General features: G+C 44.4%; 1 protein-coding gene across 1 annotated transcript in view; it reads left to right on the forward strand.

Moving 5' to 3' along the window:
* Positions 1 to 21805, forward strand: part of CRB1 (crumbs cell polarity complex component 1) — a 214023-nt gene that overhangs the window by 169659 nt on the left and 22559 nt on the right. Inside the window, exons 9-11 of the mRNA XM_061383685.1 lie at positions 1238 to 2147; positions 4590 to 4718; positions 8898 to 9024. Of these exons, the coding sequence (XP_061239669.1) occupies positions 1238 to 2147; positions 4590 to 4718; positions 8898 to 9024 (1166 nt within the window). The remainder of the gene's footprint in view (positions 1 to 1237; positions 2148 to 4589; positions 4719 to 8897; positions 9025 to 21805) is intronic.

The following is a 21805-nucleotide window of genomic DNA, read 5'->3' on the forward strand; positions in this document are numbered from 1 at the left end:
GAGTTTGCAGATAGTAAATTAGTCATTTAGACTGCTACTTTTAAGTGTCTCATGGTCAGCTTCCCAGGTGGTACTAGTGGTAAAGAATCTGCCTGCCAGTACAGGAGACACAAGAGATGTGGGTGAGATCTCTGGGTCAGGAAGATCCCCTGGAGAAGTAAAGAGCAGCCCCTCCAGTATCCCTGCCTGGAAAATTCAAGGGACAGAGGAGCCCAGGGGGCTACAGCCCATAGGGTTGCAAAGAGTCCGACATGACTGAGCACACAGTCGGCTAACTCAGAAGCCAGTCTTCACTGTTAATTTACTGTGTAACCATAGCTAGACTTGAGACTGCTTTGTGCTTAGTTTCTTGATGTATAAAATGGGTAATCAATGCTTTATTGGTGGGAACCAAAGTAAAATAATATTGGAATGTATTAGCGTTTCAATGGAAAAGAAATATATGATTTGGGTTTTGGTGTCAGACCATCCAGGTTTGACACTGTCTTCATTAACTATTAGCCATTTGACCACGAAAAAATTACTTAACTTCTATGAATCTCAATTTCTTATTCTATAAAATAGAAATGATATTCGACTGAAGTCGCTCAGTGTGTCCAACTCTTTGTGACCCTATGGACTATAGCCTACTGGGCTCCTCCGTCCATGGGATTTTCCAGGCAAGAATACTGGAGTGGGTTGTCATTTCCTTCTCCAGGGGAACTTCCCGACCCAGGGATCAAATTCGTGTCTACTTATGTCTCCTGCATTGGAGGCAGATGCTTTACCATCTGAGCCACAAGGGAAGTCCCTTTCAATGGAAAAGAAATATATGATTCGGGTTTTGGTGTCAGACCATCCAGGTTTGACACTGTCTTCATTAACTGTTAGCCATTTGACCACTAAAAAATTACTTAACTTCTATGAATCTCAATTTCTTATTCTATAAAATAGAAATGATATTAATAATAAACCTGTATTTAAGAACTTTGTATTAAAAGTAATATAAAGACAACTAACAGAGTGCCTATCCCATATCAATCAATACATGATGGTAATAATGTCTTGATCATTCATGTTAATAAAGGTAATTAAGCAAAAGAGTTTGAGCAAGCTTCAGGAGTTGGTGATAGACAGGGAAGCCTGGCATGCTGCAGTCCATGGGGTCACAAAGAGTCGGACACAGCTGAGCAACTGAACTGAAGCAAATGTTACAGGTTTAGTCAAGTTGCTGACTGACACTGCCTTCTCTCTTTAGGTATCGCAAATGCTGTTTTTAATGGACAAAGCCGTGAGATAATATTCAGGAGCAACGGGAACATCACCAGAGAGCTCACCAACGTCACCTTCGGTTTCAGAACGAGGGATGCCCACGCGATCATACTGCACGCAGAGAAGGAGCCTGAATTCCTTCGTATTCACATTCAGGATTCCCGATTGTTATTTCAACTGCGAAGCGGCAACAGCTTTTACACGCTGAGTCTGACGAGTCTGCAGCCCGTGAGCGACGGCGTGTGGTACCAGGTGACCATCTCCATGACAGACCCGGGGGCCCAGGCCTCCAGGTGGCAGATGGAGGTAGACGGACAAACGCCTCCTGTGACCAGCGCAGTCGCTGCTGGGAGCCTCAGCTTCCTGAAGGATGACACAGACGTCTATGTGGGTGACCGAGCTAGCGACAGCACGCGGGCCCTGCGAGGGTGTCTAAGCACGATAGCAATCAGCGGCCTCTATCTCTCTTACTTTGAAAACGTCCGTGGCTTGATGAACAGACCTCAGGAGGAGCGGTTTCTCAAAGTCTCCGGGCCTCCGGTGGAGACGGGCTGCCTGCAGCTCGACGCCTGCCGCTCCGGGCCCTGCCTGCACGGAGGACGCTGTGAGGACACCTACAGCTCCCACCGCTGCACCTGTCCCGCGGGGCGGTCGGGGCCGCACTGCGAGCTCCACGTGGATGAATGCCTTTCAAGCCCCTGTATCCACGGCAACTGCTCCGCCCCCGGCGGGACAGCCTATCACTGCAGGTGTGAGCCTGGCTTCACCGGTGTGAACTGCGAGTCGGAGGTGGACCACTGCCAGCATCACCAGTGTGCAAACGGGGCCACCTGCGTGAGTGACGCCAACGGCTACTCTTGCCGCTGTCCCGGAAATTTCACGGGAAGGTTCTGCAGGTGAGCATTAAGCGTTAATCGCGTCCAACTCTGCGACCCCGTGAACTGTCGCCCGCTGGGCTCCTCCGTCCATGGGATTTCCCGCGCAAGAATACTGGAGCGGGTTAGTCATTCCCTTCTCCAGGGGGTCTTCCCGACCCAGAGATCGAACCCGCGTCTCCTCGTTGCAGGCAGATTCTTTATCTTCTGAGCGGCCAGGTGAGCATTACATCCACATAAAGCGTGTCTGGAGGTGTGCTCACGTGCACAGGTACACTCAGTACGCTGTGCTGAGCAGGGGCTCATGGTCACGGCCATGACAGTTCAGTCCCGTGCAGACAGGATCGCATCTGCCAGCACTTTCTACAGGATTTGGACCACATACTTCAAACAAAATGTCTTCTCAGTCACCTCAGTCAGAGTATGTCTCGGGAACTATAGGCCCTGGAGTCCGAGCCTTAAGGCCGCAGGAAATAAATACAGTGACAACCAATACAAGAGCTGAATTCTGGTTTTGCAGGAGGAAGCATGACTCCTACCCCTGAAAGAATGCCCTGGGTCACTTCAGGCAGGTCAACTTTACAAAATTCTGAAAAGCCTATGTTAAAGTATAGTTTTCAAAATGGGAATTCATGACTCTCAGAATGAGCATGTTTTGATGACTTTGTCATGAATTAATGAGGGAACCAGTAAGATAAAAATCAAAATGTCAAAGGACAATACAATTATATACATAAATATGTACATGTAATATATATGTATGTAGGCTTCGGCTCAGTGGTAAAGAATTCGCCTGCCAATGCAGGAGACATGAGAGATGTGGGTTTGATCCCTGGGCTGGGAAGACCCCCTGGAGAAGGGCATGGCAACCCACTCCAGTATTCTTGCCTGGAGAATCCCATAGACAGAGGAGCCTGGAGGGCTACAGTCCACGGGGTCATGAAGAGTCAGACACAACTGAAGTGACTAAGCACGCACGTAGGAACATGAGACTATTATTTCCAGCAAGTAATAGTTTCCAGGATGTTGACAAGAATGCCCGGAGTGGGCTGGCAGCCTGGAGACATTATAGTAGTTCAGAGGTGGTGCCTTCACTGGATAAATCTCCTGGTAGACACACACGTAGTCACAGCTACAAGGAGATGTATTTTTGTCTCCATAATATTGTTGTTCAGAGCCTATGAAGGCAAGACACAAGGTTGACTGCTGAGTACTGACATTCCAATAAAACATGACTTTTCATAAGTTAACCTACTCATTTGTCAACAGGTAAACTGAATGCTTAACAGCAAGAGACATTCAGGATCAAAATTAATAGTACTGCTGTGGTGACTTTGGAAAAGTAAAAGACACATATATGCCTAGGAACCAGTGCTCCAGTGTTTTTTTCTGCCTAATTCATCAAAGCCAAGTTTTCAAAGAGTAAAGTTTTGATTCAAAAGTACTTTTTAACGAGATTCAAAAATTGTTTATTAAACGTTAAGACGTATACAAAGCTTCCTATTTGCATTGCTAATTGACCTCTTCCAAAGCTGGTTGACATTTTTGGCTCTTTTGAAAAATCCTTATGATATTTTCTTTTTAAAGGCAAATTGATTAGCTCTTGTGGGAAGAGACATACTTACTACATACACTGCTTTCTCCATATTAGCTGCAGTCTGCTGAGCAGAACAAAATAAAACTCATTTTATCTTTCTTGAATATTAACTATTTATCTGATTGAATGCACAACACGCACAGTGTAGTTAAGGACCTAAGCACTTTAAAGTCTTTTTAACCAGCCCCGTCACAGCCCTGGATTTTACCTGGTAGTAAAGTTCTGCTTAGCATCTAACAATTTGTACTGGCTTTTATAGGCATTCCTTAATATATAAAGTTGTGTTATTAAACAAAAGAGCCACACTCTGAATTCACATGTACTTTCCACTGAGTGCTATATACAAACCTCCTGGACAGCATTTGGCTTGCCTTCTGCTAAGTCATGAATTATTGGATGAGGGCAGCAAGTGTTGGCGGGGCAACCGGAGTTTGGCTGTGAGAGGCAGCGGAGAAATCACACGAATGCTTGGGTACTACAGTCCTGGCCTTTCTTTCCTGACGATTATAGAGATGCAATTTTCCTGTGGCCTGATGTGATTTATTAGCCAAGCAGCAGCTAATCTAGCCATAGCGAGTTTCTACACTAAATTTATTGCCAACCCCCCGGCACAGATCTTATCTCATGAATGAGCACTGGGTAGAAATGGAAGATGGATAGCCACGCTCCTTACAGCGCCCTCCAGCAGGACCTGTGGACCGAAGAGTGATCGGTGTACAAAACAGCACAGTTAAGCGTCTGTAGCTCAGTCGGCCTGAGCACCTCATTAGTTTGGCAAGGACAAGATACACGGACTTTTCTAAAAAAGTGTTCTTGAACGGAATGAACAAGATGAACCGCAGTGACTGTTGCTTTTTTCTCCCTAGATACCTCCGATTACCCTCCACCGTCTGTGGGAATGAGAAGGCCAACCTCACTTGCTTCAACGGGGGCAACTGCACGGCGTTCCAGGGAGAAATGAAATGTGCCTGCGGGCCAGGTTTTACGGGGGAACGGTGAGTCGCAGCAGAGCTTTACAGGAGGCCCTTCCGGGCCGGACAACAGTGAGACGATGCGAAGTGTGTTTCTTGTCCGCTTTCTCGTCTCAGTTCCCAGAGGAAAATCTGTGCTTTAGTATAGGTCTGGCCAGAGTCAAAATAAAAAAGAAAAATTACCCTTGAGGTCAAAGTCAAGGACACTTTATGAGCCAAGACTTTAACTAGGGAAATATGTCTCTGAAAAATGTGAAATGTGATATTTTTCTTTCTTAGAAATACTCTGGATTCATGTTTCTCTCCCACTAACTCTAACACATGATGCAAATGTGGGTGTTGTTGAGGTAAAAAAAAATATACCTTAAAGACTGCCCCGTGGACTTACCTAGAACACAAAAAGTATACATACCTTATCCAGATGACTCCACTGTTCCCAGAGAAACCCTCTGTCTCCTCTGCACCTAATGCTGGGATTGTTGACGTGGAATTGATTACTGCTTTCAATCTATGACTTGCTGAAAATGCAGGCATGTTTGTATATGCATGTGACTTGCTGAGGTGAGTTCAAGGGCAAAGATGTGCAGGTGTGTGTGCTAAGCCACTTCAGTCACATCTGACTCTGTGCAACCCCACAGACTGTAGCCTGCCAGGCTCCTCCTGTCCATGGGATTCTCCAGGCAAGAATACTGGAGTGGACGGCGATTTCCTACTCAAGGATATGTCCCTGACACGGGGATCCAACCTGCGTTTCTTACGTCTCCTGCCTTGGCGGGCGGGATCTTTACCCACTAGTGCCCCCTGAAAAGTGCACACCCGGTAGCTTTCGTCAGATTCCCGAGGGGTCAGTGTCCCCAGAATGGTGCCAAACCGAGACTCTACAAGACGCACTGTAACAGCAGAGAGCAAACACTTGGCCATTTGTCTAGCGCTCTGCCAGGCACCCTACAAATACTGTCTCTAATTGTCTTTATATCCCTTCTGCATTTGTGTAAACTGAAGCTGAGAGGTTAAGGGAGAGGTCAGCTGTTGATTCAGATTGTCCTGCAGCCAGGTCAGGCTACCTTCAGAGCCTCTGCCCATCTCCAGGGTGTTTCTGGCATAAACATATGACCAAATCTTTACTTGCAACAACTAAAAGAAAAGGGAAAGAGTCCTCCTCCATCTCTTACACCGTCCAGGGCTAGATAAACTGTTCTCGGATCAGGCTTCCTCCGTTGAACAAAGTAGATCAATCCAGCACCTTGGACAAAACGATTTTGACCGAATTAACTTTCCCCAGAAGAGCAGTTAGTGAAATAATGGGTGCGTTTTTGCCCCGTGACAACTGCAGTTTGGATTAACTGGAATTTCTCTTTTTCAGCTAGTGCTTCGGGCACCACACAGACACAGCTCTTACAGACACAGCTCTTTGGCCATGTTGGCAAACAGCAGGCAGGGTGGCCACACCTGCATTTCTCCCTCCAGCGTTCAGTGACAAGGCTGGTCCTTGCTTTCTTGGTCTGCTCTCAGTGGCTGGCTCTAAGCGGCACGGGCAGTCAGAGAATCTGTGTATATGGAGGGGATGTTACCTCAAGCCACATTCTGCTTTTCATGGCACCGGTTTTTTCCACGCATGCACCATAATAATATTATGAACCCAGAGACCATTCGGTTGGCCTCAGATTCCATCTCCAAAATACTGCAAAGATTTTCTTGTCCAGAACTTTGAACAATGCTTTAACTGTGTATTTAAGTGCTGGTTCCTTTCTGCCTCGATGGCACAGTTTAGTGCTCACTGTTATTATTCTGTTGATTAACTGATGTTTAATGACGACAGCACAGACCTCATCCAAAGCCTTGGATTATTTTTCTCTGCTGCCTGCACGTTGTGCCTGTTGATAGTAAATGTCTCCCTTTCCTCCAACATTATTTGTTTTTTTTAAAAAAAAGAGTATCTGACATTTAACCTCCAAATTGTTGATTTCAAATATGGTAAGAAAAGCAAGCTCAACGTTCTCCTTCTTCTCCCAGGAATCATTTCACCGAGATAAACTTCTCCACTGAAAATGAATTTCTAAAATAGTCCCCAGGTGTTCCATGGATTCCATGCTTTCAAAGTCCTTCTCTGTCTTTAGTTATTTCACTAGATGGCAATGGATTTATTTTTTTTAATTCCCTGCCCATTAATCACTTCTAACGAAAGCTCCAATAATGTTTATAATGATCGTTGTGTGTATACTGTGTGCTGTTCAGTTCGAAAGAGAAGTAGATAAGCAATGGAGAAAGAATAACTAGGGGAAAAGCGGAAAGCACTGGGCAGCCTCCCAAGGACCAGGAGGTGAGGCTCCCACGAAGCCCAGAGACGTTGGAAAGCTGTCACCTAACAGACCGCCTCCTCTGCCGTGGGGTTTGACCTCCAGCTCTGTGCCGTCACCCCGGCAGGCTGTGCGTGGTGGATGCTCTGAATGCTCCGGCCCACCCAGGGCAGGGAGGACTTGGCAGGCTCCCTCCGGCCGTCGAGCTCTGCTCTGCTCCAACCAGAGAGGCCTCCTCGAGCCCGGGAGCCTGAGCCAAAGCAAGGAAACAGAATGTCCCAGCTATGCTTGGTATCCAGCGGGATAAGGAGCTGTTTTTCTGGGACGAAATCTTTTTTCCTGTATGCCTTGGGGAGGCCCTGCCCCACCCACCGCCTCCTCTCTTCATTTCTTGAGCCTGGGGATTAGTGGATGACCCAGGCGCACATGCTTACCTCTTCAGAGGTGGGGAATGAAAAACTGCTTGGCGTGAACTTCACCTCTATGAGCTGCTCTGCAGAGACTCTTGAAGCTATGATTTTGTATGAATTTCCCAAAGTCAGAGAGGTGCCTCAGTTACCGCTCTATCCCCAGGCCCAGTAGAGGTTTTAGCATGTGGCATGTGCTCAATATCTACTCAATAAGGGACTGGGGAGTTAATCAGTGAATGCACAGAAAAGCAATTTCGGTGGATGGAAATCGGGTGAAAAGTGACAGTGCTCCAGGGAAGAGGAAAGTTTCAGTTACCTTAGAATTGGCATCACTTGTTTTTGGAAAATTTTGGCTTTTGAAAGTCGTTCTACCTGGACTTGGAAAGATTACAACCTAGCTATGAAACCAATTTATTAGCAAGTGCAATCTTCTGATTATCTACTTTGGCTTTTTGTTAAAAATGGAATCTCCAGGACTTCCCTGGTGGTCCAGTCACTAGGACTCCGTACTCCCAATGCAGGGCGCCTGGGGTTGGATCCCTGGTCAGGGAACTAGATCCCATGTGCTGCAGCTAGGAGTTCACCGGCGGCAACTAAGGATCCCGCTAGCCACAGCGAAGAAGCCACGTGCCACAGCTGGGATCTGGTGCAGCCAAATGAATGAGTGGTAAAGATCCTGCCTGCAATGCAGGAGATGCAAGAGACGCAGGTTCGATCCCTGGGTGGGAAAGGTCCCTTGGAGGAGGAGGGCATGGCAACCCACTCCAGTATTCTTGCCTGGAGAGTCCCATGGAGAGAGGAGCCTGGTGGGCTATGGTCCACAGGGTCGCAAAAAGTTGGACATGACTGTTTAGCACTCATGCATTTTATATATATATATATATATATAGTGTGTGTGTGTGTGTGTGTATATATATATATATATATATATATATATATATATATATTGTGTGTGTAAAATGGAATTCCCAAGGAAAATAATCCCAAAGCCCCCGGAATACACCGAATACCTTCTTCTGCTTCTCACGGGCTTCCCCCGCGCCTGGCACACTGACGCTTTAGAACCCTCACAGCCCCAGGGAGGTCTGCTCTGTAGACGCTGAGCTGAAAAAACACAGCTCCCTCTCTTGGTTCCCATGTACCCCAATAAACCGAACTTTTTACAAGGTGGCAGCCACACTAACTCTTGAGAGGGAAACTGAAATTGACTCATGCATGGCTCCGTTTTGCTTTAGTTTCTAAAGATCTGCACCAGTTTTCTCATTCTAATTAACAGTGTGTGTGTGTGTGTGCGCACATTATTTTCATTAAAACCAAAATCCGTGAAAGGCATTTGGAGGGCTGCCTCCCAGCTGTCGGGCTCGCAGGAAGGGCGTGGGGATTGGCCGGTCCCACTGCGCTGGTCTGGGTGGGTGAGGCCGAAGCTCTCCCTCCCTGTTCGTGTCACGGCCCGTGTACTGAGCCGGGGCCCGGTCTCTGCTGTTTCTGTCTTGAAGGTGTGACAAGGACATCGACGAGTGCGCGTCCGACCCCTGCCTGCACGGCGGCCGGTGTCACGACCTGCTGAACGGGTTCCGGTGCGTGTGCGCGCTGGCCTTCGCCGGACCGCGCTGCGAGCTGGACGTAAGCGGCCTCTCCTTCTACGTCTCGCTGCTGCTCTGGCAGAACCTCTTCCAGCTCCTGTCCTACCTCATCCTGCGCCTGAATGATGAGCCCATGGTCGAGTGGGGAGACCAGGACGATTACTGACTGCGTCTGAGCGCTCCCAAACCTGAAACCACGACTTTGAGGATATGCCTTGAAATTTAATCATCTTGAAAACTAAATTCAAGGCCTATTTTAAGCATATTGCAAAGCACTTTACAAGTGTAGCAAATATTTACTTATTTTGGCTCCAAATGCAAAGCAATATTGTTCTCAATACAAGCAGAAACGTCTCCTTGTCGAGAATATTGAGTACAAATATGCCATCATTCTAAGCGCATCTGTATCTGAAGGACCCTTGTGGTGAGAGAGTGCTTTCTCCCACACCCGCTCTCATGGGCACCTTTACGGAGTAAGTCAGCCTCCCTCACCCTCATCCTCAGTCAGTCTTGTCCTTTCATTCCCATATATTATTCAGGACACAACAGTTTGAAAATTAGATTTTTTAAAAAATTTTTATCCATCTATGCTGTGTTGCCAGTTCTCCGGTAAGTTAAAAATATGTATAAAGTGGAGAATCCCATGAAGTCCCTCCAAATGTAGAAGGAAACTTTTCTGTTATAATTGGTATCAGTTCTCAAGTTACTCCTTACCAGTGTAATTTATAATTCCATAAAACCTTTCTTCCTCAGAAAAAATGACAGATAAAACTTTTTTCCGTTTCTTTTTTTCCTGCAATACTTTCTATACAAATAACTTTTTGTTAATTGCTTATAAATTTATGAGCTTATTGACTTTCCTATCAAATGAACTAATCACAATTGCTTTTCAATACATATTTTAAAAAGAGAAATGCTATTCTATAGGTATATACTAAAAATAGAATTTATAAAACTTGAATTTCCTGGAGGCCTATTTTTCTAAAATTTGCAAGTAAATTTATCCTCTCACTATATTTCTGAAGAGAAAACATACTGCTGCTGCTAAGTCACGTCGGTTGTGTCCGACTCTGTGCGATCCCATAGACCTATATTATAATCAAAATATATTTGGCACTATGATTTTTTAATAAGTACATGAAGTGATGTATTTACCAAGTAAATTAATAAGGTATGCAAAGATTAATATATATTCTTGCTTAGCTTTTGTACAGTATATAATATATTAATTAGAAAGTAACTTTATTTACTAGTATTTTTATTGCTTCCGCTGACTTGCCGTCATTTATGCTAAGTGTATGAGTGTGGACATACCTTCCCAAGGAGCCATGATTAGTGTTCATTTAAAGGGAAAATAGGTTGATCTTATGAATTAATTCGGAAAGCAACTATAATAACAAAGGTCCGCCAAATATCATTTTGTAAATGCATTTGTGTCTTTAAGAGTTGCCCTGGTTGGAAAATGTGAGGGTGTTTTATCCATTGGGTGGTATCCAATACTCATTTAGTTCCTTCTTTTTTTTTTTTTGTTAAGAAAATTGTTTTCCTGTGGAAATTACAAGCTAAATTTAAATATAGCATGACATCAAAACTACAATTAGTGTACTATAAAAGCAAAGGAAGTAAACTCAGTCTCATTTTTCAATAGTTATAGAGGATTTTATGCAGCAAATTTCTGTGCTGTGGAGTGCTGGCAGGCACTAAACTGGAGAAACTCATGTTGAAGTTTTCTTTCCTTTCTACTCCCCACCCCCTCACCCCCAGACAGCATGTGCTAACCCACCATCTCAGCTGATCTGCTGCAAAGTTAGATTTCCTGACAAGAGACCTGGAGAAACCCTTCCTATCAATATTTGCTTTCCCAAATTATCTGAAGTAACCATAAAATTGATTATAGCCGAAGACCACACATACAGTTTTCACATCTGCTCCCTCCTGGGCGTATGTGTAATTATGTACTTACAGGTCATTCCAAATATAACACGTTTCCTTCCAGATATATTTCTGAGTCACTCACCATTTCTTTCTCCATACAATTCTAGTGCCTCTGTCGTCGCTGTAATTGTCAGCTGCTTTTCCATTTCCCCAGTCTTGTCATATCTGACCTAAAACCCTGTCCTCTTCTCTGTCTTCTTCTGTGTTTTCAGTTGCATTGTGTGTGACTACAGCTTTTGCACATTTGCACGGAAAAATAAAACCATTGTTTCTGTGTCTCTACTCCTCATCTTGTGATATCTGTCTTCATTTGCCTTGACTGTGTCTTGCAGGCTAAGATGGTCACAAGTCTGGTGCATGCGCAGGTACACACACACACACACACACACACACACACGCGCGGCAAACACAGAAGAACCTGTGCTGATCTCCGTGAATGTGGTCTCTTCCCCCAGACGTGTTCCTGCAGGTAGACACCTGTGCCCGTCTAGGTCAGAGTTCCACGTACATTCCCCCTATGTCCAGATATTCCTCTAGTTGGGATTCTCAAGTTGATGACATCCTTAATTGTTCCTACTGGGGACGTGCAGTGTCCCCAGTTAACCTGGCTCTTGAGAAGGGGCCATCTCACCTGAGTGACAGAAATCTACACAGGCTCCTCTAGACCCTGCCTCTGAAACATAACCTTAGTGGTTGAGTTAGAAATGCTTCATTTTGCTCGTTTTTAAGGTTCAGCATTTGAACTAAACAAGGCTATGTGTCTATTTTGGGCCATGCCATTTCCTCCTGTGTGTGGATGTGGTTTTTATCACCCTTCTTTTTGGAGAACAGGGAAAATTGAGAAAATAGGGAGGTTTGGAGAAATCAGTGTTTTGACAGCACAGAAAGACGAATTTAACACTTCAGAGAAACTTCTCAGTACCAGGGATTGTGATAAGCCTTTCATAAATACATATTTTTCACTGTAAGGGCAACCAATATCTCTCACCTTCCTAATTCTTCACTGAATTATGTTTAAAGATCCCTTTGCCATATCTGAGTATTACAGCAGAAGTTGTTCAGCTTTAATTTTACAAAATTTAAATGGAGTCTTTTCTGGGAATGGTGATACATAAAATTTGAGTTTAGTGATTTAGGAAGAATATCAGTGAAGAAACTATGAAAATTATTCTCAACCACCAAAATCATTAGTAATATGGACTACTTCATTTCTCAACTTTATTTTTTGATTTATTCAACAAATGCTGATAAAGACTTTCTATGTACTGTGCTGTGGACTAGAGAATTCAACAGTGGATTAGATGAAGCACATGCCCACAAGCTGAGGGTCTCATTGAGGATGCAGATTGGCAGGGGAGAAGAATTCCTGGGTCAGTGTTAGGATGGAACTCACTGCCAGCTCTACAGGAGGACAGAAGAGGGGCATTTTCACCTGATCTTTAAGGCAGAAGTAGAAGCAGTGACAGATTTTACTTTCTTGGGCTCCAAAATCACTGCAGACGGTGACTGCAGCCACACACTATGCTTGCTCCTTGGAAGGAAAAGCTGTGACAAACCTAGATAGCATTTTTAAAAGGAGAGACATCACTTTACTGACAAAGATCTGCATAGTCAAAGCTTTTGTTTTTCCAGTAGTTATGTACGGATATGAGAGTTGGACCATAAAGAAGGTTAAATGATGAAGAATCGATCCTTTTGAACTGTGGCATTAGAGAAGACTCTTGAGAGTCCCTTGGACTGCAAGGAGATCCAACCAGTCCATCCTAAAGGAAATCAGTCCTGAGTATTCATTGGAAGGACTGGTGATGAAGCTGGAACTCCAATACTTTGGCCACCTGATGTGAAGAACTGACTCATTGGAAAAGACCCTGATGCTGGGAAAGATTGAAGGTGGGAGGAGAAGGGGATGACAGAGGATGAGATGGTTGGATGGCGTCACTGACTCAATGGACGTGAATTTGAGCAACTCTGGGAGACAGTGAAGGAAAGGGAGCCTGGTGTGCTGCAGTCCATGGGGTCTCAGAGAGTAGGACACGACTGAGCGACTGAACAACAACAACAGCAACAACGCCCTCAAAGTCCATCCACACTGTTGCAAATAGCAGGATTGCCTTCATTCTCTGGACTAAGTTGTTGTTATTGCACATGGGATCTTCTTGGCTTTTTGTGAGATCTCTTGCTGAGGTGCATGGACTCTAGTTGTGGGGCACAGGCTTAGTAGCTGCTCGGCATGTGGGATCTTAGTTCCCTGAGCAGGAATTGAACCTGCACTCCCTGCATCACCAGGCAATTTTCAACCACTGGAAAGTCCTCACAGATCATTTTAGAAAGCAAGTCTCTGTGTTACAATCCAGTTAACTTAACAAAAGACTCAAGATGAATAATGAAGCTGATCACACCATGTTAACGATTATTTTCTTGTTATTCCTGTTGGTTTTTACTCAAGAACTTTTAACATTGGTTCATCTATTAAAAATAGAGTCGTGATTAATGAAACAAAAGAGTTAGTATGCAAGTGAATATCATGATGTTGTCTAGTTGAACATAACATGAATTTAGTTTCTCCCAATTTTTTTCAAGAATTGAATGTATAGATTCTTATATGGACCTTCTTCTTGACTGACTTACACTGGGTTTGGGAAAAAAGTGTGCAGCTCATTGAATCCATTGCTGATCTTTTTTGTGAAAGTAAATGTAGAAAACTGGGCACACTTTGGGGATTTTATATTTGAACAAATTTAAATATCAAGAAAACTGACTTGAAATTGGTACTGGTTTTTAACATTTTTCTACTTGAAACTTTCCTGATTCATATATGTATTACATGAATATTATTTTCCTAAGCAACAGACTGGTTCCAAATAGGAAAAGGAGTACGTCAAGGCTGTATATTGTCACCCTGCTTATTTAACTTATATGCAGAGTACATCATGAGAAACGTTGGACTGGAAGAAGCACAAGCTGGAATCAAGATTGCTGGGAGAAATATCAATAACCTCAGATATGCAGATGACACCATCCTTATGGCAGAAAGTGAAGAGGAACTCAAAAGCCTCTTGATGAAAGTGAAAATGGAGAGGGAAAAAGTTGGCTTAAAGTTCAACATTCAGAAAATGAAGATCATGGCATCTGGTCCCATCACTTCATGGGAAATAGATGGGGAAACAGTGGAAACAGTGTCAGACTTTATCTTTTGGGGCTCCAGAATCACTGCAGATGGTGACTGCAGCCATGAAATTAAAAGACGCCTACTCCTTGGAAGAAAAGTTATGACCAACCTAGATAGCATAATGAAAAGCAGAGATATTACTTTGCCAACAAAGGTCTGTTTAGTCAAGGCTATGGTTTTTCCAGTGGTCATGTATGGATGTGAGAGTTGGACTGTGAAGAAGGCTGAGCGCCGAAGAATTGATGCTTTTGAACTGTGGTGTTGGAGAAGACTCTTGAGAGTCCCTTGGACTGCAAGGAGATCCAACCAGTTCATTCTAAATGAGATCAGCCCTGGGATTTCTTTGGAAGGAATGATGCTGAAGCTGAAACTCCAGTACTTTGGCCACCTCATGCGAAGAGTTGACTCATTGGCAAAGACTCTGATGCTGGGAGGGATCGGGGACAAGAGGAGAAGGGGACGACAGAGGATGAGATGGCTGGATGGCATCACCGACTTGATGGACGTGAGTTTGAGTGAACTCCAGGAGATGGTGTTGGACAGGGGTGCCTGGCATGCTGTGGTTCATGGGGTCCCAAGGAGTCAGACATGACTAAGCGACTGAACTGACTGACTGACTGAAGCTTGATAGAAATAGAAAGAATTCTTTCCTTCTAAAAGGACAAAAGATATCATGGGTCTTATCTTCTTCTCACATTGTAATCACTGAGTCACAGATTGTTTCGTGTAGTATGGAAATCTGTTGGAAACTAATTGTATAGAGGAAAGAAGTAACATACTAAATATAGCTCCTCTGAAAACAAATAGGCTATTTGCAATGAAACATATTTAATCATTTGGAATATGATCATTTTATTGTCTGCCTGACTTTAGTTGCACATAAAACTCTGAATAATGTTATTTTCACTCAATTCCCCTAACATTTTTTGATAATCCTATGAATAGCAAGACTGTGTTATGAAGGAGATTTGAGATATCCATATACTTGTTATTCGAAGTGGTAAATTACGTATTAATTTTTGATGAATGAGTGAAATAACTCTAGTTCCATGCATGCTCAGTCATGTACAACTCTGTGCAACCCCATGGACTGTAGCCCACCAGGCTCCTCTTTCCATGGGATTCTCCAGGCAAGAATATTGGAGTGGGTTGCCATTTCCTCCTCCAGGGGACTTTCCCAACCCAGGGATTGAACCCCATCTCTTGAGTCTCCTGCATTGACAGGCAAGTTCTTTACCAACTGTGCCACCTAGGAAGCTGAAAAAAAACCTTAAGAAAACATTTTTTTTAAAGCTCATATATTCCTTTGAGGTTTTCAATAGGCAGCATTATATATATCATGTATAGTAGGTAATGAATATTAAAGAACCTACTGATATAACGAATGAAGTGTTTTTAAGATGAGTTCAGAGTGGCGTTTTCTAACTTTGAGCACCGTGTGTATGTGTGTGTGTGTGAAGCCTGTCCCACAGTTATTAAGATATAAATGATGGCACATATTATGTACCGAAAATCTGTCCAGTTTTCCTACCAAATTCACAGAATGAAAAAGTCTAATCTTGGTCATTAGTAACCTCTTTGGTGATGGTAGGATCTTGAGGATCAATGATCCACGCTTTCCACTGTGCTCAGTCACTTCAGTTGAATCTGACTCTTTGCGACCCCATGGACTGTAGCCTGGTGTCTGTCCAGGCTCCTCTGTCCATGGGATTTCCCAGACAAGATTGCTGGAGTGTGTGCCATGGTCTCCTCCAGGGGGTGTTCCTGAGCCAGGGATCAAACCTGAGTCTCCCACATCTCCTGAATTGCCAGCAGATTATTTACCATTGAGCCACTGGGGAAGCCCACATTCTCCCACAGAGGAACATTATTTCCATCCAAGAACCAAATGCACAGAAACCCTATTATTCATGTTGAAGTGAAATTTGATATAAATTGGCTCTTTCCTGAACCATTTTCCCAGAGGAAGCTTAGCTTCACAGAGACATGGGCGCTCACTTGTAACTTAGTCACGTGGACACCCGGGGACAGCCTCAGGGCAGCCCTCCAGTATGTATCTAATTTGACTTCCTCTTTGCTTTTAGGAGGCTTCCCTGGTGGCTCAGACGGTAAAGTGTCTGCCTGCAATTCAGGAGACCCAGGTACGATCCCTGGGTCAGGAAGATCACCTGGAGAAGTCAATGGCAACCCACTCCAGTACTCTTGCCTGGAAAATTCCATGGACTGAGGAGCCTGGTAGGCTACAGTCCATGGAGTTGCAAAGAGTTGAACATGACTGAGCAACTTCACTCACTCACTTGCTTTTAGGAAAGCATTCCATTTACAGCAGGATGGACAGGGCCCCTCAAAACCAATGATTCTGGAGAGGAGTTTAAGTTCTCTTCTCTTCAAATATGAGTGTGTTGAATTGTTAAAATCCATGCCTTCACCTCTTCTAAACCCAGAACAAGCTGACCACAGTTGCAACTTTGAAAAAAGACATTTTAAAGAAAATGTAATTCTTTGCTCTTTGAATTCTCATTTTATCCTTCTTTGCCAGGTCCAGTATGAATATTCTCAAAGTTGCCACTGAAGCCTTCCTTTCTTTTCTGCCTTCCCCCATCAACACTAGGGGGCCTTCAAGCTCCCACATCTTCCCAAATACACCTCCGTTGTAACATATAATGATAACACTGATGAAGGTTATTAATTATAGAGTCCTTCCTGGGAGCCAGCCACTATGCCTAAGGTCCTCTCACACATTATCTTTATTATTTGTCACAAATGTCCCAAGACTTAGATGATATTAATTTTCCCATGTTACTGATGAGAACACAAAGTCCGAGGTTAAGTGCCTTTCTCAAGCAGATCCAGTTCGGAAGGTGCAAGACCCGTGTTCAGGCTCTGGGGCTTGTGCCCCACATATGTGGGAGCAGCGGTGCAGACAGCTTGATGTGTCCGCCGAGTCCTCCGGCCCGTGAGCTCCTGGAAGGCTGTTTAACTCTGTAAGGTCTGGGCCTGGCTGCCCTGCCTGTCAGAGCTGGTGCTTCAGTCCTTACTGAAGGGATGAATGGATGGACAAAGGAATGGTGGGTGGCACGTGGTTTGCACAGAGGAGGGGAGGGCAGGGAAAGTTTCTCCCAGAAGATCATTGACCCAGGTCTTACAGAATGAGCAGGAATTTTCTTAACAACACAAAAAGCACATTTTCCCCAGACGTCTTTTTTGTTTTGTTTGATTGTTTGTTGCCAAAGGGCTGAATAAATTGGTTCTCATAGAAGAAATTGTCACAAGTAAAGTTGTGTGCTATTAGCAGAGAGCTCGGAATCCCAGGTTTTCACTGAGTTCTTCAGTGAGATGTGCTGCAATGCGTTCATAATTACACCTGGCCTCGATGGTAAGGCGTTTGTGTAATGGCATCTTGATATTTGCAAGAGTCTGAGAAAGGAACCCTGAAGACCAAGTGTAAGAGCATCGAGTTCCTTCGGGGTCATGGGAGGAGGGTTAGAGGTCTGAGAGAGGCAAGGAGATTTATGGCACTGACCCTACAAGATGATAAACAGTGGACAGATTGTTGAGGAGCCCCAAGCAGTGAAAGAGGAAAAGGTGCTGATGAAATTCAGGCGGTTCCAGGAGACCAGGAGGACCCAGCAAAGTTAGAGCTGTTCTCAAGGGGAAGGGTGCCTGACGGCTGCCCCAGGAGACCACGGACATGGATGAAATGGCCTGTATTTGCCCCAAGAACACCATTAGCACGACCAAGGCTTATCATTTTTTCACAGCACTGGTTGTAAGAAAAGCCTCTCGAAGAGATTTCCACTTGTTCCCCGCTTTCCGAGTTCAGCTGAGCCTGAGGGGTAAGCCGTCCACCAGCTTCTCCTCCCCGCTAGGTCACCCTGCCTCTGAGCCACCTCTGTCTTCCAAGACTGCTCCCGTGGGCTGAGCTGACCGGCTGGGCCTCCCAGCAGGAAGCCCAGAGTCCTGTCCTTTCACAAGTCCCACCTTGAGGCCGAAAATGGCTGAGTGGCTGCTGTCCCTGCCCGCTGAGAGTCAAGGAGGTGACCATAGCGTCAAACAGGCGTTTCTGCCCCGTGTCTGAGAGTGGACAGGACACAGGGAGGGAAGGAGGGGGACAGGGAATCAGGGAGATGCATAATCCCTACTCCGAGAATGTCAATAAAACAGCAATCTGGTTCTGGAAGAGAAAGAGAAGCCACAAGACATATGGAAAACAGCCCCTGATTTATGGGGCTGAGTGAAAGCACAGGATGAATTACAGAAGTTTGGTCACAGCGAGTTATTCCAAGAGGGGGAGTTTTCAAGGAGGTTATGGGAATTCGACTAGGCCATAAAACATGAGGAAGATTATTTGCAGAACAGAAAACGGGAGAGCGTTCAAGAGAGAAGAAAGGTCAGGAGTAAAGATGTGATGGTGGGAACCGAATTTGGACAATATGAGGTACAAAGAGGGACCAGCCCTGGCCAGGATGCCGAAGAATGCTGGAAGTGGTGGGGTGTAAAATCGGATAAATTCAAGCGAGGGCTAGATTACAGATTAGATCGTCCAGCTTCTGTCTGAAACCCAGCCGGAGCAGGAAAGAGTCATTTCATAATAACCCAATTTGGGCTGGCACCATGCCGTCCTCTAAATTATTTTCAATAGGTTGTGATTTCCCACGGGCTGCCCCTCACTCTGATTAAAGGGTTCCCTCCCACCAAAACCAGTAGCACCTTTCTTTAATGATGGTTGTATTTGACTGATGGAAACACCTTAGTGATATTCTCAGACTTCTTCTTTCCTATTGGAACTCAAACTAATACAATTTGCTCCTTGTTCTAGATATTCTTGTTTTTTTTTTTTCTTTAAATTATGCTGTTTGGGCAGGACATTTTGTTGAATAGGCCTGGTTGGGGAGTTGGTTTTTCTCTAACTTATTAAAGGCACATATTCTTTAACCTGATTTCTGATTTCTGCTAATTAAAGATGTCTCTAGGCATAGTTCTGGGTTACTAAGTTTTGCTTTAAGCATCTCCCCCCCCCCGCCAAAAAAAAAACCCCTTCATTTGAATCTTTCTAAAGTTCTTTTTCATTAATTGAGGATTTTTCAGGCCTGTGATGCTCTCCCCCTTTTTTCTCAAATGACTGAAGGCATGTTTTGGTCTGAGGAGGTTCAAGTTTAATCAGATTAAGTCTCCCTTCTCTAAAAACTGAGCAAATTCCCTGGATCAGCACCACGAAAAAGATTCTTTGAGGCAATAGACTAATAAAGCTATCATTCATCATCTTGAAGTATGTAAAATTAGAAAGGCATTTGCTCACTTTTTAAAATGTCCCAGTTATGCAAATCATTATAAAATAGACCAAGATGAAGATGAAAAGTGTTAGTTGCTCAGTTTCAGTTCAGTTGAGTTGCCCAGTCATGTCCAACTCTTCGCAACCCCAAGAACCACAGCACGCCAGGCCTCCCTGTCCATCACCAACTCCTGCAGTCCACCCAAACCCATGTCTGTTGAGTCGGTGATGCCATCCAACCATCTCATCCTCTGTCGTCCCCTTCTCCTCCTGCCTCAATCTTTCCCAGCATCAGGGTCTTTTCAAATGAGTCAGCTCTTCGCATCAGGTGGCCAAAGTATTGGAGTTTCGGCTTCAAAATCAGTCCTACCAATGAACACCCAGGACTGATCTCCTTTAGGATGGACTGGTTGGATCTCCTTGCCATCCAAGGGACTTTCAAGAGTCTTCTCCAACATCACAGTTCAAAAGCATCAGTTCTTCGGTGCTCAGCTTGCTTTATAGTCCAACTCTCATATCCATACATGACTACTGGAAGAACCATAGCCTTGACTAGATGGACCTTTGTTGACAAAGTAATGTCTCTGCTTTTTAATATGCTGTCTAGGTTGGTCATAACTTTCCTTCCAAGGAGTAAGCATCTTTTAATTTCATGGCTGCAGTCACCATCTGCAGTGATTTTGGAGCCCAGAAAAATAAAGTCAGCCACTGTTTCCACTATTTCCCCATCTATTTGCCATGAAGTGATGGGACTGGATGCCATGATCTTAGTTTTCTGAATGTTGAGCTTTAAGCCAATGTTTTCACCCTCCTCTTTCACTTTCATCAAGAGGCTCGTTAATTCTTCTTCACTTTCTGCCATAAGGGTGGTGTCATCTGCATATCTGAGGTTATTGATATTTCTCCCAGCAATCTTGATTCCAGCTTGTGCTTCCTCCAGCCCAGCATTTCTCATGATGTACTCTGCATAATAAGTTAAATAAGCAGGGTGACAATATACAGCCTTGACGTACTCCTTTTCCTATTTGGAACCAGTCTGTTGTTCCATGTCCAGTTCTAACTGTTGCTTCCTGACCTGCATACACGTTTCTCAAGAGGCAGGTAAGGTGGTCTGGTATTCCCATCTCTCCGTCATGCCCGACTCTTTGTGAGCCCATGGGCTATGGCCCGCCAGGCTTCTCTGTCCATGGGATTCTCCAGGCAAGAATACTGGAGTGGTTTGCCTTTCCCTTCTCCAGGGGATCTTCCTGACCCAGGGATCAAACCCAGGTCTTGTGTGTTGCAGATGGACTCTTTACCATGTGAGCCACCAGGGAAGCCCCAAGATAGAGGTGGTTCGAGCGTTTCTTTGGTTAGTGTAATTTGTTTTCAGAGCAAGGGAAGCCTGGAGTTTCTGAAAGAGGACCATTAACTGCCAGGGAGAGTTACCAGTTCGGGACATGGGCAGCCCACTGGCTCAGGTGCCTGCTGACCAGAGCCCTCTCGTATCTCTTTCACCAAGATCTGGGCCTTCTCTGATGTTGAGCTATCTTGATGACCACAGGTGTGCCATGAGCAGTACCTCATTTAATCCTAATATCAGTAGGAAGGTTACTGACACTTGACAGATGCAAAAACTAAGGCCCAAACAGTTAAATGATTTACTCAGACTCATCACTGGTTTTCCTTCAAAACACTGTCTTGGGTTTCAGTGTCCTAATTTATAAACACAACACCTGGAGATTGTTTTTCAGACTACCCTACCTGAACAGTTTAGAGATATTAGCGTTTCTTAATTATAAAATAGCGGTTTGAAACAGACATCATTATATATAGACCCTCTCCAGTATTCTTGCCTGGAGAATCCCATGGACAGAGGAGCCTGAAGGGCTACAGTCCATGGGGTCACAAAGAGTCGGACACGACTGAGCGACTTAGCACACGCACATGGACATATATAACTTACAGAAATGCAAGTTTTTCACGAGACAGACGATATCCAGGTAACTCTGGAATTTTTTGAACATTTCCAGGGAGAATATGAAAAATGTAAATCTTGTAAACAAAGATTGTAGTATCTGCTCTGGGGCCCCCATGGAATCCAGAATAACCTATTTGTTTTTACCATTAGGTCCTGTGAATGCTAAAGATATTCACAGCGGACAGTATGTAAATTATTCTAATTTGCAGCTTCCTGAGGGTAATGGTCCTATATGTTTGAGTTGAGATAATTCCATCGCTACTTAAATTACCAAAATAAATGTCCTTGAATTATAGTAACCAATATAAGCATCTTGCCTGGAGAATCCCATGGAGAGAGGAGCCTGGCGGGCTATAGCCTATGGGTTGCAAAGAGTGAGACATGACTAAAGAAACTTAGCACGCACGGATGCACATTAAATCACCACTTAAATTACCAAAATAGATGCTCTTGAATCGTAGTGACCAATGTAAGCATCCCATTTA

Source organism: Bos javanicus, chromosome 16 (genome assembly GCF_032452875.1).
Source record: "Bos javanicus breed banteng chromosome 16, ARS-OSU_banteng_1.0, whole genome shotgun sequence".
Lineage (NCBI taxonomy): Eukaryota > Metazoa > Chordata > Mammalia > Artiodactyla > Bovidae > Bos > Bos javanicus.